The following is a 15,940-nucleotide window of genomic DNA, read 5'->3' as shown; positions in this document are numbered from 1 at the left end:
AAATTTACTTTCATGGCTACTTCAAATGTTATTTAATGTGAAACTTTAATGCCAGAATTCATAGCTTCAGTGATTTCTGGGTTTAAAAAATGAATTTCTTCTCAAATACTCAGTTTGGTGCAGATTACATTTTTTTTTTTTTAATGATACTTTGAGAATTCTTGATATGTATTGCACAAGAAACGAACAACATCAGATCAGAAAATTATTACCACTGGGAAAATACTGATAGGAATATGCAGAAATAATTATATTATTATTTAAATGGAATATGTGGTGACAGTACAAGTGCTGGTTCTACAACTTTTCAAATTACATCTTGTACAACTATTCTGTTTCTAACACTGTAATATGGCAATAATTTCTACACATAAAGTTGACCAACTTTTTACTTTAGTCCCTTGCTAATTAATAGTTTTAGATTTTACAACAAAAAAAGCACATTTTACCTTTTGACAATAATACATGATTACAAATATTTAGATTGCAAGAAAATAGAAGTTACAATTTTATTAAAAGTACTGGTATCAGTAAAACTAAAGGAGATGGTAAAAAAGAATCATGATGAACAGTGTAGTAAAAAAATCCATATATCAGAATGACATCAAATATTTTGTCATCGGTTTCATGATCAGTTAATGACACTGCTTAAAAATGTTGTATACTAGATAATAGTAATCCAGTTTGTAATAAAAATACCAAATGATGGCTTGGAACTAAGTGCCAAAAGGTCTGCAGAAAATATCACCATGATCAAAATACAAATAGGAAGAACTGAACACAAACAGGACAAATTTTATCCATCTTGCTTTGAGTTTACACAGATCAGTCAGTCTCTTATGTTTAATGCCATTTAATTTTTGCCTGTACAGAGCATGTACTTCATTTGGTAATACATCTGCATGATATGAAAATTCGTCTTGTTACGTTTTTGTTGCCATAGTGGTTCTGCCAACTAGAGATCTACACACACATAATTATGTTGTATGTGGATTCTCTGATGTTCCCTATGAGCATTAATCTGTTAATTGTTTCTGAATTTAATATGATCCTCCTCCTCTGTGTACGAATATTATTCTGTGCTGTGAACTCCTTTCATTACCTGCTGTCTGAAACGCATATGCATAACTAGCTTGAACAAGTTACTGTTATTTACGGTTGTGCAATTTTCAACATTTCACAGGTATGGCCCCATGGGTATTCTGTCTTGGATATCTCTGTTCCAAAAACAAAAATTTTCCAGAGATCTCTCTAGGATTTTAAAACTAGGAGTCCAGGACACCCATTTTGGTAAAAATAGGAGTCCCACCAGCAAAAGTTCCAGTCCCCTCCCAGAAAACTTTGCAAATTATAAGAACTATTGTTTGCCATTGAGTTTAATTTCTACATTCTTTATAAAACTGACATAGCTCTTCTTTGTCCGTCAGAGTGAGTCTGAATTTTTTCGATCCAAGGAAGGTCTTATTCAAGGCACTAAGCTAGGCATCACACACTTTCTTACACTTGGCTACTGTCCCATCCAAACTGTCAGTTCTAGCAGCTTGAGCACTCTCCTGAACCTCGTTACAATCTTCGTCAGTTTGCCTTTGAACCCCAAAATACTCTGGGCTGTTCCAGTAAAACATATACTCCCCCCCCCCCCGGGGGACGGCGCTTCAAAAAAACTTCTGTAGGAGGTTGTGTTTCGAACTATTTTGATTCTGACAGAGGATGGTTGTTTAGGAAAATCACTTCTGTTGTGGGTTGTGTTAACAAAATTAGAAATCGCTGGTGGGGTTGTCAGAAAGAATAAAAAAAAAACGAATATATATTTAGAATCGCATCTAATCCCCTCCTAGCGATCTAACGTGAATAAAACATTGGGTCAGAAAATGATGCCAGTGCACGCGAATGCACGTAATTTGTACGAATTCGCGTACTTTTAAAGCAGTGATACGCGTTCAAGCAAATTACGTCAACGTCGCGGATAAAAAAAAAATGCTTTGCGCAGTATGCAATTTTTATTAAACTTTTAACTTTAAAAGTGCATTTCGCGACGTAATTCGCGCTGCTGCAGCTGTCTCACGGCGCTTGATGCGACATCCAGATATCTGAACACTTCGGTTCGACATGAATGGCTGTTAAACTAAATTTAATTGGTTCATTGGCCCTGGAACACGCATTTTATGGATTTTTAGCCTTATATTCATCGTGAAGTTTTACAAATTCGTGTTTCCAATAAGGGCCACACAGGAAACCAAAATGGTTGAATCACAACACGGTTTGACTTCAGAATCGTTTGCGGTCGGCAAATACTGGATGGTGATAGCTATGATGACAATGAATTTCATGTATATCGGTCTATTGGACATCGGAAAAATGTCACTGGAAATACCAATGTGTGATTTTGAGCCCAAAATTGATGTTGAGTGCGAGTCCGATGTACGTATTGGATGGACAATATGCCGGTTATATTTATTCAAGATACCCATGTCTAAACAAGCAGACTATGGGAATGTTGGACTTAAAACCCTAATACAACATTATGGAAGAGAAAAATCTGGCATAAGAGGCAGCAAAACACTGATTGAAGGAAGTGAATCTTTGGCAGGGTTCATATTAGTGAAACTGACAGAGGTCTCGGAGACGCTTATAATCACGCGTATTTTGACGCCACTATTTTATTTAGGTGGGCGGTAAAATTCAAAGACTTGCCAGTCCTGCTTCAGTCACCTGCATAGTGGGAAAATGTGTTGATCAGTTAGCTGTGCTGATATTTACAATGACAGAATTTAGTGGTTGATAGCCCCCGTCGTCACCATTATAAGAGTACATCAAAAGAACAAGCTGCAATTGCTAAGCGGCAAGATCAAAGGCTTTGACTGGCAGCTTCGTGGGAAAATCTACTGATATTTACAGTGCTTGAATTGAGAGGCAAAAATACCCAGAGATGTACATGTGGTCATTTATAACAGTATATCAAATAAACAACTTTAGCTTTAATTATTGTGTTCATTTCCGAGTGTAACGGAATAAGCAGTGCACGAGACCTCGGAATCATGACATGTTGAGACAGACTTCAATGAGTATTTTGGGGTTCAACGGCAAACTGACGAAGATTGTGAGATTCAGGAGTGTGCTTAAGTTGCTAGACCTGATAGTATGGAAGGGACAGTAGCCAAGTGTAAGAAAGTGTGTGATGCCTAGCTTAGTGCTTTGAATAAGACCTTCTTTGGATCGAAATAAATTCAGACTCACTGTGATGGACAAGCAAGAGCTATGTCAGTGTTATCAAGAATGTGGAAATTAAACTCTATGGCAACCAACAGTTCTTATAATTTGCATAGTTTTCTGAGAGGGGACTGCAACTTTTCCAGGTGGACTCATATTTTTACAAAAATGGGAGCCATGGACTCTTAGTTTTAAAATCCTAACGAGACCTCTGGTTCAAAACTTTTCTTTTTGGAACAGAGATATCCAAGAGAATACACATGGGACCATACATGTGAGATGTTGAAAATTGCACAACCATAAAGAACAGTAACTTGTTCAAGCTAGTTATGCAAATGCGTTTCAGACAGCAGGCAATGAAAGGAGTTCACAGCACAGAATAATATTCGTACACAGAGGATTAGGATCATACTAAATTCAGAAACAATTAACAGATTAATGCTCATAGGGAACATCAAAGAATCCCCACACAACATAATTAAGTGTGTAGATCTCTAGTTGGCAGAACCACTGAGCAACAGAAAAATAAAAAGACAAACTTTTATGTCATGCAGATGTATGACCAAATGATGTACATGCTCTCTATGTGCAAAAATTAAATGACATTAAACATAAGAGACTGACTGATCTGTGTAAACTCAAAGAAAGATGGATAAAATTTGTCCTGTTTGTGTTCAGTTCTTCCTATGTATATTTTGATCATGGTGGTATTTTCTGCAGACTTTTTGGCACTTAGTTCCAAGCCATCATTTGGTATTTGTATTGCAAAATGGATAACTAAAAAAGCCTATTATCTAGTACAATACATTTTTAAGCAGTATCATTAACTGATGATGAAATTGATGAAAAAATACTTGATGTCATTCTGATATATGGATTATTTGCTACACTACTAATCTGTTCATCCTGATTCTGTTTTTTACCATCTCCTTTAGTCTTACTGGTACCAGTGCTTTTAATAAAATTGTAACTTCTATTTTCTTATAATCTAATTATTTGTAATGATGTGTTATTGTCAAAAGGTAAAATGTGCTTAGTGTTGTAAAATCTAAAACTATTAATTAGTAAGGGACTAAAGTAAAAAGTGGACACAAATTATTGCCATATTACAGTGTTGTTAGAAACAACAGAATAGTTGTACAAGATGTATTTTGCACAAAGTTGTAGAACTAGCACTTGTATTGTCACCACACATTCTACTTAAATAATTATATCTTTATTTCTGTATATTCCAATCAGTATTTTCCCAGTGGTAGTAATTTTCTGATCTGATGTTGTTCATTTCTTGCGCAATTTTTACACATCAAAAATTCTCACTTTATCTTTGGAAAACAATGCAATCTGCACCAAATTGAGTTGTTTGAGAAGAATTTAATTTTTTTAACCCAAAAATCACTGAAGCTACGAGTTCTTGCATTAAAGTCTCACATTAAATAACATTTGAAGTAGCCACAATAGTAGTTTAGGATGCAACTGTACCAATTTCACCTTTGGTGTATCCAAATCTTGAATGTGATGGAGGAACATAGCTCCAAAATAAACACATCAGTTTTAGAACCTGTTCATTGACTATGAATCAAGTATCCGAGTCCAACTGAAGTGCTAGAAATTTTCTAATTCTTTTGACAACATCATAATTAGCTGTCAGATATGGAGTAAGTCTATGGTCTGTATGCCATCCCAACCAAGACGCCACCACAACCACATGACCATGCCCAATGACATCACAGTAATACTTGGTATACAACTAGAGATGACATCTCTTCGAGAATATTGATTTCAGTAGAGCCGTAACAGAATGGAACAATAAGAAAGAGTGACAGATATTTAAGTGTTAGGGAGATATTTAACAATGGCTATTCCCACCACCACCACTTCCTCATTGGAGATCACACACACACAAAACTTAGAGTACATCCTGAAATCCTGGCAGCATCCTTCGATTTTATTGGTCTCTGGTTATCCCATGGTATTTCTGTTACTTGAACATTATTTTACAGTGTGTCCATGCAGCATGGTCGAAAAAGGCTTGCAACCATTGAGAGTTGCTAAAGGACTCGCATTACTACAGATGTGAAAGAACGTGTAGCATACTAGAAATCAGTGAAGATAAAATAGAGTATATTTGGGTTTGACTGTCCCTGATTGGTTGATAATGAAAGTAAGATTTTAGTAAAAACAATCTTTTGAGAGCTTGTCCTACTTAGAAATTTAGATACATATCATAAACAAGACACAGTATGTGGGGGGATAAGATCATAAGAAGAGGCTGGAATGGAGAAGTATAATAAATACAACAATGAGTAGAAGTGTGCCTCTGTTTTTTGTGTACAACATTATTTTCTCAGCTTCAGTAAGAAATTTCATCAAAAGGAAGACAATAAACTAAACCAATATGAATTTAGCTACTTAACAGATGTATCAAATCGATTTTAACCTTCTGGTCTGTTTCTGTCCATTCTGGTGATATGTCCACTGAATCAGTATGGTTAGAAAAATATTTGGCAAATTTAAAAATTGAAAAATCTTTTGGCAGATTATGATTATACACTACTTCTGCCTGAGAGATGTGAATAATTTTATTTCTTGGTTTGGTGATTGTGGTTGTTGCTCAGTTCAAATGCATCATTGAAAAACATTGATGCATTCTCACACTTTGTTACAAATATTTATTACAGACGCATATCTCCAGGTATCGGTGAATATAGCTTGAATAACAGTTCTAGCTGGAACAATGGACACTGTTAGAGAAGCTTTAATTCAGCTAAAATGTAAACTTTTCGGCAGTGTGTGATGCAGGATTGCTCAAGACTTTTCCATCTCGTATGCTCACCATGAAAAATCCATTTGTACCAACTGATGATGACTTTAAGGTAACTGTCAGAAAGGCATAGTTGATGATATTCAAAGGTCTACAGAAATTACTCGAGTCAAAAGTTATAAACTCATACAGCTGAGGCAAAAATGATTGACTAGTACCTTTGCTGCTGTTGCCACAGTGGATTAGTTGGTTGATTTAGTTTGGTTTGATTTGTGTTTTTAAATATTTTTTAACAATATTATGTTAAGTGGAGGAAGAACCCCGAAAGACCACCAACCTAAATTGGTTGATCTGTGACACAAACTCACTTGGCGAGATGTGCAAGTGATGTAAAAGCAAGCACCTTAGTACACTTGGGCACATGGAGCCTCTGTTGATTTGACGTTTATCTCCAACAGCCGAAGTCATTTAGACATGAGATCTCGGGGTTTCAGTAGATCATTATGGCCTTTACACCATTTTCAGATGAAGAGAATCTATATGTGGCAGCCAGTTTTACTGCTGAAGAAAATCCAAGTCCTTTTGAGACACCAAACGCCACTTATGTAGAACCACTGACCTTCCACAAGTAACTGGCAACATTCTCATTTACACATTGGAGGCAAGTAATCACATGACAAGCATCTTGTACCACTGCCATGGAAGCCCCCCAGATCTGTATCACAAAACAAGCATCTTATACCACTCTGCCATGAAAGCCCCTGATGCCATAGGTATAAGTCTCATATGAAAGACTAGAAGTGGGAGATAGAACCTGTGACAACTGGATTGATAGTGCAGAATGTTACTACTAGGCCATCAGTGATGATGATGATGCTGTTGACAATACAGTTAACTGCAATGACATTGATTTTATGAGTGCTCTAGGAAAAATGATTCCTTGGCTTTCATCCATTTTTTAAAATCGAACTTATGATATAAAAATGTTTGACTTGCTATATTTTTTTTATAACTTTATATTAGTCTTGCAAAAAGTTGTAAAAGTAAGACATCGGTAACTGAAAAAGATGTTCTTACAAAACATGGTATAGTGTAAAAGTAGACAAATGTTGCAACATCACTTCCACAGGCATCAGTTTTTTTTCTGACAAATCATATAAGTATATCAAAACATTACTGAAAAAAATAATAACAAGGAATCATAGATCTGACCACACATTTAAAGCAATAGAAGATTTAACTATTGTTCTAATCAAAAGCAGCATGCCTGAGAACAAAGAAAAATAGCAAGACAGTGATCACTTTAGGAAACACAAAGTTTAGTAAGGATACAAATTCATGATTTCTGTATTAGAAGAGAAATATCTATTATAAAATCTGTATTCATGGATGTTAAATCTACAAATAATAAGCCACCATGAAAATTTGTGATTTCACAGTATCAGAGACATACTTGGCTGATAGACAAACAAAAGGACAAAAGACTGATTATAATGACTGAATACAAAGAAAAAATATGCAGTAGATTATATGATTTATAAGAATTAAGTAGATTACCTCCAGCCAGTTGTCATTTAAATCGCTTCTGTCCCCAACCCAATATTAAAATCTCTTCTACTGCCCACTAACCCATAGCCAGAAATTATGTTAATAAAACATACTTCTGTAGGGGGCAGTGTTTCTTGATTAAAACACATCTGATGGTGGATCATCATTTTTTTTAATTGCTTCTGTTGTGGGTTGGTTGAATTTGAAAGTGCCTTCCCCCCGGGGGGTATATGTTTTACTGGGACAGCCCTCATTCAGTTCTAAGTGTCAACATGTCATGATTCCTAGGTCACATGCACTGCTTATTCCGCTAAACTCAGAAGTGAACACAATAATGAAAGCTCAAGTTGTTTCTTTGATGCACTGTTATAAATGACTACAGGTACATCTCTGGGTCTTTCTGCCTCTGAATTTAAGCACTGTAAATATCAATAGTTTTTCACACCCACCTGCCAGTCAAAGCCCTTGATCTTGTAGCCCAGCTATTGCTGCATGCTCTTTTGATGTACTCTTATAATGGTGATATGTACTGGGGGGGGAGGGGTTCAGCCTCTAAATTCTGTCATTGTAAATATCAGCACAACTAATTGATCAACACATTTTCCCACTAAGCAGGTGGCTGAAGCAGGACTGGCAAGTCTTGAATTTTGCTGCCCACCTATTACATGCATACGGAGGACTCTCGCCTAAGTGATTTTCTGCATCCCCAATAAAAAATTGACATCCAATATCCGTGATTAAGCATTTCCAAGACCTCTGAGTTTTCACTAACATGAACTCTGCCAAAGATTTACTTCCTTGAATCACTGTTTTGCTGCCTCTTATGCCAGATTTTTCTCTTCCATAATGTTGTATTAGGGTTTTAAATCCAACATTTCCATAGTTTGCTTGTTCAGACATGGGTATGTTGAATAAATATAACTGGTTCATCCAACACGTACGTTGGACTCGCACTCACCATCAATTTTGGGCTCAAAATCACACACTGGTATTTCCAGTGACATTTTCCCAATGTCCAACAGACCAATATACATGAAATTCATTGTCATCATAGCTATCACCAGCCAGTATTTGCTGACTGAAAACGTCATCTGAAGACAAACCTGTTGTAATTCAGCCAATTTGGTTTGCTGTGTGGCCCTTACTTGAAACACACATTTGTAAAACTTCCATGATGAAAATAAGTTTAAAACGACCAATAAACCAATCAAATTTAGTTTAACAGCCATTCATGTTGAACCGTAGTATCCATCTATCTAGATGTTGCATCAAGCACTGCGAGACCACTACTGGCAGTGTGAATTAAGTAAGTTAATATTGGTCTTCATTGTGCTACATGGATTAAATATTAACAATTCACCTGCTTACTAAGTCATTGATATTTTTTGTATTTTTCTAAATGCATTTAATAAAATTTACATTGATACTTATATAACAAAGTTTTACGAACTTGTTGCTTAAGCTGTTTTTAGAATTTGAAACAGAATTTAAGGCTAGTTTTGTTTCACCTTTAAAATTTGCAGAGCACTTTATATTTTCTTTGTAGACCCAGAACTTGAGACAAGGGAGGAAACCACTGAGCATGAACCAAATATTGATTCAGAAACTATGAGAGAGCTCCAGGAACTGCGTCGTGCATCTCTTTGTAAGATCTGCTTTGCAAACAAAATAAATATGCTTTATTTGCCCTGTAACCATGTAGCGACCTGTGCCAACTGCAGTACATCTTTACAGTGGTGTCCAGTCTGCAGAGCATCAATTACTGGGAAGATGATTATAATTTTATAATAAGTTCCAGTAAATATATTGATTATGAAAAAATTTAAATGTTTTCCTATATTGAAATCTTGTTATTAGTGAAAACCAAAATTAGCACAAAAATTTAAAGGCCTAGCAATCAGTCATGATCCATCAATATAGAGAATATGATCTCACTCGCTTAATGAAGTATTGAATCAGTGGCCAGAATGTAACAAGCAAAATCAAATAATAAAAATTTATACATGCATAATTACATGAATTCACAGTACATTATCAACTTTAGACACATTGTGTATATATTTAAAAGAAAATGTTTGCATACAAAAAGCATGATAGCTTTTAAGATACAGAATTGAATTTTTAAAAGAACAATTCCATATTTGATTTTTAGCTTACCAGGTTAAAGGCCAATTGGGGTATGGGTAGGCCTTGTGTCATCATGCAACATGATTATCCATCATCTGCCTGCCTGTAAATACTTACTTGTATATACACCTCTCCCTCGATAACTCGTGCACAAAAGGGTCCACAGACATAGACTGCACTATATGTGAGGCGCGAGTTACTGATGGACCTCTGGGGCCCCAAGTAGCCGAGTGGTCTAAAGCATTCTCTGTTACGGATCACTGCCATCTCACCTCTGTCTGCATGGGTTCGAATCTCAGTATGTGAGAAAGCTTGCCAGTAGCTTCTCGTGAGTCGGTGGTTCTTTCCGGGGTTTTCCCCGGTTCTTCTTCCACCATTAATACTGACCGCCATGTATAACCTATCGGGTGCTGAAAAATGGCATTAAACCCCACAAAACAAAACAAACCGATGGAGCTCCAAAAATTAAAAAAAATTGCTTTGACATCGAGAAAACCATGGGGGAGGAGCGGCATTAATTTTTAATAACGCGCTTTTCTAATGAAGCTGTTCATTATTCTCTTTAAATAACATTTATTTCTAAAATGTCCAACTTATGAAAGATCGTTCCAGCTGGTTTCAACAACCATCACGTGTAGGGGAAAAAAATCTGTGTATTACGTCACTGCTTTTTATTTTCTTGATGAGTCTGGTTCCCGTAGGGGTGTTTAATATTATCCTGCCAAATCAGGAATCCACAGAGCAGGGAACTAGACTAACTGTTCATACACCACCAAACAAGATTCTTATTTTTTTCAAAAGTACACAACATTTATTTTGTGAGACAATTGTCTATGTTGAAATTCAATTTTCATATTGCTCAGTTAGTACAATATTGATGTCATGAATTAATTAATTTTGAATTAATAATGAAACTTCTCATCATCCTTGAGGATATCTCTAAGTGCCAGTTAAGAATTCTCTGAGACTCGTTTGGTCTCTATCTGTGAAATCAAACTCTTTATTTTACGAATTATTCATTTCACTTGGCTGCCTTGTTATCTTTGATCACAGTTATGAAAGAATTGGTAATTTAAGTTAGTTTATGTTACGTACACAATAACATTTAGAAGCATTCGATTGAGTTCACCCAACACACAACCGGGACCGCTAGATTTTAAGTTTGTAGGATTTTCTTGCCTTTTAACTTTTCTTTTATTCCACGTCCATTATTTGATTCAAAAGACATAATTAGTGTGATAATACAGAGGAGGTCAGCTTTTAATTCAGTGCAACAATACAACAAATACTTCCAGAAGTCAGTTATCAAAACACAGTTGGCACTTAATTAGGTTCTCAGAGAAACGCTCGCGGACATAGCTGTCACGGTAGATTGACGCATGTTACGTTTAATTACAAGAGGACCCATTGCATTTATGACCATTACACTTAAAAGGAACTTAAAGATAGAACTAGAACGCAAATTTCAGTTGATAAAGAAATTATTTAATTTGTGTTTATTTATTAAAATACTGCCTCCACTCAGCGTGAGTGACATCATTTATTGAAATTTCCTTACATATCATTAATTGTAGTGTACTAGGAATGTCATTTGGAAAGAAAATGTCAAATATTGTGTGAACTATTTTTAAATTTGATATTTCATAGTGTTGATTAAAATTTCCAGTTCCTATATACCGTTTTAGATAATAAAATGAGCGATACATCAAAGTTTCCATTACCAAATTTAATCGTGATTTTCTTCAAGTTCAACAAATAGGGATCAAGTTTTGGGATATTTTCTGGTTTAAAAAATGGGCTCCACGCCTGACCCTGCATTATAAGCGGGTTCGTGAGTTATCAGGGCGTGAGTTATTGAGGGAGTGTTTTACATGAGAGGCTTCTGTTTTAATCATATTTGAATCAGTCTTTGAGTTTAAGTTCATATCATTAAGCTCTTGGAAGACTTTGATTATGAACAACATCTGTATTGAGGATGATCTTGCATCTGATTGCTGTAGCTTGTGCACACTGTAGAATTCATATACCTGATCAGATTTGGTATTTAATGTCATATCATCAAGGTCACAGAGGTGTTTGATTATGAGCATAATCCAAACGTGTTAAAGAGGTGATTTTACATCTGAGTGAGGTTATGAATACTCACACACGCACACGTTTATATGTATATATAATGTATGTATATTGATCAGATTTTAGTTAAACTAGGTACCCAAGTTTGTATGATTGTATCATGAATGACTAGATGAGTTTGATTGTGAGCAAGGTCATGCACATTAATGAGTATCCAGGCTGGTTAGATGGCAGGAATCAAACTAGCAACCTTCTAGTTTTAGTTGCCGATATTCTGTTGAGATTTCTAATAGCTTGTACAACAATATAATAACTGCAGTGTTTTCCTCTTTCCTAGTTTCAATTTGTATTTGTAAGGGATGACCCAATAATTTTGTAACTCATATATGTAACCTTGTGATGTTTACTTTACACACTAGTTAAACATTTTCCAGGAAAAATAGGAATATTATTTATTTAAGAAGTGTAATATGCTGATTTTGGTTTTTGTAAATACATGTGAAATGAATAATGTGTTATCCTGGAGAAATAGAAATGTCAATTTTATTTTTAAAAACTTTTGATCCAAAGTATTTAATTGCAATAATTGGAAATGATAAAGGATGTACACTATTCATTTGAATACAATTGTAAATCACACAATTTTAGCAAATGTTTTGAAGAAAATATATTTTTAAAATATCTTTTGTGAAAAACTGACAGAACAAAGTTTTTTTAAAAATATGCATATTGCTTATATATCGATTTAACTGTGTTCCTGATAATTACTGCACATGGGGATACCAACCCTAGTTATTTTATACACAACTGAATCATCTACATTTGGTAGGGATCAGATTCTCTGCTAAATGAAGTTCAGCCATTTTTATTTTTATCAAATTTAAATTAGTCTTCAGTGTTACATGACTTGATTTGTGTGACCTTTTCTTTAAAACCTTTATCTCATGCATACGTCTTTGGACACCTCTACTCCTCTCACATGGAAGCGCCCTTTGATGCCTCTACTCCATTTGCATGGAAGCGCCTTTTGACGCCTGCTGTAAACATCAGCCATTTTGAGCTGGTTTTCTTTGCGCCACCTTCGGGGAAAACCCCCTATTAGATAATACATTCATTTCTGCGAATGACAATTACGTCAGATCACATGGTCACTGTTATGCACTGATCAATATCTGCTATTTAAAGTAATTGAGTCGTAATCTCCACTCTCCAGAATGGTGGTCGTGGATTTCATTCAGTACTTAAGAAGTTTTTACGATGAGAATTACAACTATGAAAGATTCAATAACTTAGGTAAAGGCTCTGATATTGATGTAGGCAGCAATTAGTTTTTATAAATTTTCAAATTCAGATGACCGCTCCGGTGGCCTAGTGGTTAGAGCGTCCGCCTCGGATGCGGGAGGTCGTGGGTTCGATCCCTGGCCGAGTCATACCAAAGACTTACATAAATGGTACTAACAGCTGCCTCGCTTGGCTCTCAGCATTAAGAGGTTAGTGTTAGGACTGGTTGGCCTGGTGTCAGGATAATGTGACTGGGTGGGACATCATGCCACATGTATGCAGCATGATGCCCCAGCGCTAGACATCACTAAAAACTGCCACACTGCAGACATCATAGAGATATGACTGAAAAATTGTTAAAGCTACGTTAAAAATCCAAATCACACACACACACACAAATTCAGATGACTAAGTGATGTAGATGCAGACGAAAAACTTGTAAATTTCGAGTATGAGAAATGGCAGCTATGGTTGGTCACTTGGCCTCGCTGACATGACAGTGAACAAATTCACTCAAGATTTTAAAGCGCATATAAAAAATCTTCCGTGGAGAATAGATACACAGCTATAACAATCGGACTTTACTCTTAAATTTTTCCACACATTATAGACATGTACCAAAAATGTAAAAACTTTTCTCAGACATTCTTCATACTTTTGTAAATATGCAGTGTCTGTCTCTTTGAATCAAAATATTGTAAACTGATTCTTATCATCACAAATTACTTATTGTTTTGAGAAATTGATCCTGAAGGGTAAGACTGTGAGATAAGATAGAAAGAGAGAGAGAGAAAACAACTATTAGAATTCCAAAATTTCCTATTATAAAGGTTACCCTTGAATTAAAGTCAGTCTATACATAAAGAAGTATTTGATGTATAAAGTTGACACATTTATTGTTTACAATGAATGAAGCAATATACACTTGGAAATGTAAAAGATTTTAATTGTTTAGGTAGTGGTTTTATTATTAAATACCACAATGTCAGCCTACTCTGTTAGTTGTGTAATTCTGCACAACAATACGTCATTTCTGTAAACACTGAATCACTTGATATTTTTTTTAATTGAAAATCCAATTTGTATAAAGAGAGAACAATCATCTTTTAATTAAGGAATGTGCTATTCATTAAGTGTATAAAAATATCCCAGATTTCTATTCTGAATGCATATGAAAAATGTCAGCATGAAAACCCAGTCCATGACCTTCTTGAACTTGTAACTCAGAGAAACCTATTTAAATTCTGTCATTTAGAATCATACAAATAAATGCATTATTTAAAAGATGGAAATGTTTACCTTAGAACAATACTGGATCTTAATCCAAGTTTCTAATTTTGCCACTAAAATGGATTCTCACGAAATTCCTGGACATATGGTCTGTTTCTAAATTCTTTGGTCATTTTTTTTCCCCATAATTGAGACATTGTAAGCACATTACTTCTTATTCATTGTTTTTTCTCTTAAGCATTATAACTTATTTTTATTAAATGTTGAACTTTCACTGATTTTTTACAAGATCAGTTTAGTTTGCTTAATATCTCTTGCCATTTACTGGCATTGTTACATTGAATTTTGTAAAACTATAGCTATAAACATGGGGGCCCCGAGTGGTCTAAAGCGCTCACCATTACGGATCACTGCCATCTCACCTCTGTCTGTGTGAGTTCGAGTCTCAGCCTTGGCTAACGTTGGTACGTGAGAAAGCCTGCCAGTAGCTTCTCGTGGGTCGGTGGTTCTTCCCGGGGTTTTCCATGGTTCTTTCTCCACCAATTATACTGGCCGCCATGTATAGCCTATCTTGTGCTGAAAAATGGTGTTAAACCCTACAACAACAACAACAGCTATAAACATGACCTAGTTCCTTGGCCAAAATGCTGATGGAAAGAGTCCAAAGTAATGCATTTCATTTCCATAGCTTGATGCATAAATATTACATATTTTCAAAGCTATGCGCAGAACAGGCTGACATATCACAGGTCATAAAAACACGGGTGGTATCCTGTGTATGCAAAGTTAGCATTATTTTAAACAGAATGTTTTGGTGAAAATTGATGCTATTCAAATGGTGAGCATTGCAGTATCTTATTTTCATCAGTCAGTCAAATTCAGTATGTGTTTTGTGCCAATATTGGCGATGGAAATATTACATGAACAGAATAGCCAGACAGTGGTGTATTTATTATTTCTGACAAGGTTTAAAAATTGCTCATAATTACCCAAGTATGTAACGGATTTTACAAAATTTAATATTGTTTTCTTTTTCCTTTTGTTACTTTGTAACAGGTATGCTTCTTTATAATTTTTATCTTCATCACAAATGTAATATGATGTTTATTATCAATAAAGCTATCATCAAAGCACATGCCTGATTTTCATCAGGAATAACAGAAGCATTAAATTTATCCTTCAGTATTATAATCCACTTTATATTGCAGCTCGTTTGGCTCATAAAGTCATGGTGGCTGTTTAGTATGCCAGAATCATCTATGACTGGGTTGAAATTCTACCATTGGGTCAGCATGGTTTGGCTACTCTAGTGTGCCTTTACTCCATCTGCCTCAGCGCTATATAAGCTATGTGTGTTGCTCTTTCATCAAATACAAATCTAAAATAACTTAGCTGAAGGCCAAATGAGCTTTAAGCTTTAGGAAATATTTCATTGTGATTCATATCACTGGCTGGCTGCAGTTCTTGTGCCACATTATTACTTTGTGTTTATCCAGAAATACTCTCCAAGATCCATGATTGTTCAACTTGTGCTCTTGCAGAATGGGGTATGAATTCCTCAAAATCAGCTTTGTTTTCTCTCTCACTCTGCAGTAGTAGAAACTTGTGTTAACCACCCTAAAAATCTACCATAATTCACTCTCATGTGTGCTGAAATCAGGAAATTAGATCTGTAAAATTATTGCACATTGCTTTTCTTTTGTTTTAACT

The 15,940-nt window shown here is 35.4% G+C and overlaps 1 protein-coding gene across 3 annotated transcripts in view; it reads left to right on the top strand.

Moving 5' to 3' along the window:
- Positions 1-15,912, top strand: part of LOC149793662 (uncharacterized) — a 76,865-nt gene extending 60,953 nt beyond the window's left edge. For all 3 annotated transcript variants that reach the window (XM_089967648.1, XM_089967647.1, XM_089967646.1), the window contains one exon: positions 9,066-15,912. In XM_089967648.1, coding sequence (XP_089823774.1) covers positions 9,066-9,307 — 242 coding nt within the window. In that variant the 3' untranslated portion in view covers positions 9,308-15,912. The remainder of the gene's footprint in view (positions 1-9,065) is intronic.
- Positions 15,913-15,940: the final 28 nt, after the last annotated feature.

This window comes from Sinohyriopsis cumingii, chromosome 8 (assembly GCF_028554795.1).
Source record: "Sinohyriopsis cumingii isolate HCF-2022 chromosome 8, ASM2855479v2, whole genome shotgun sequence".
In the NCBI taxonomy this organism is placed as follows: Eukaryota; Metazoa; Mollusca; class Bivalvia; order Unionida; family Unionidae; genus Sinohyriopsis; species Sinohyriopsis cumingii.
Note: the sequence above shows the minus strand (reverse complement) of the source record. Positions and strands in the feature narration are given on the sequence as shown.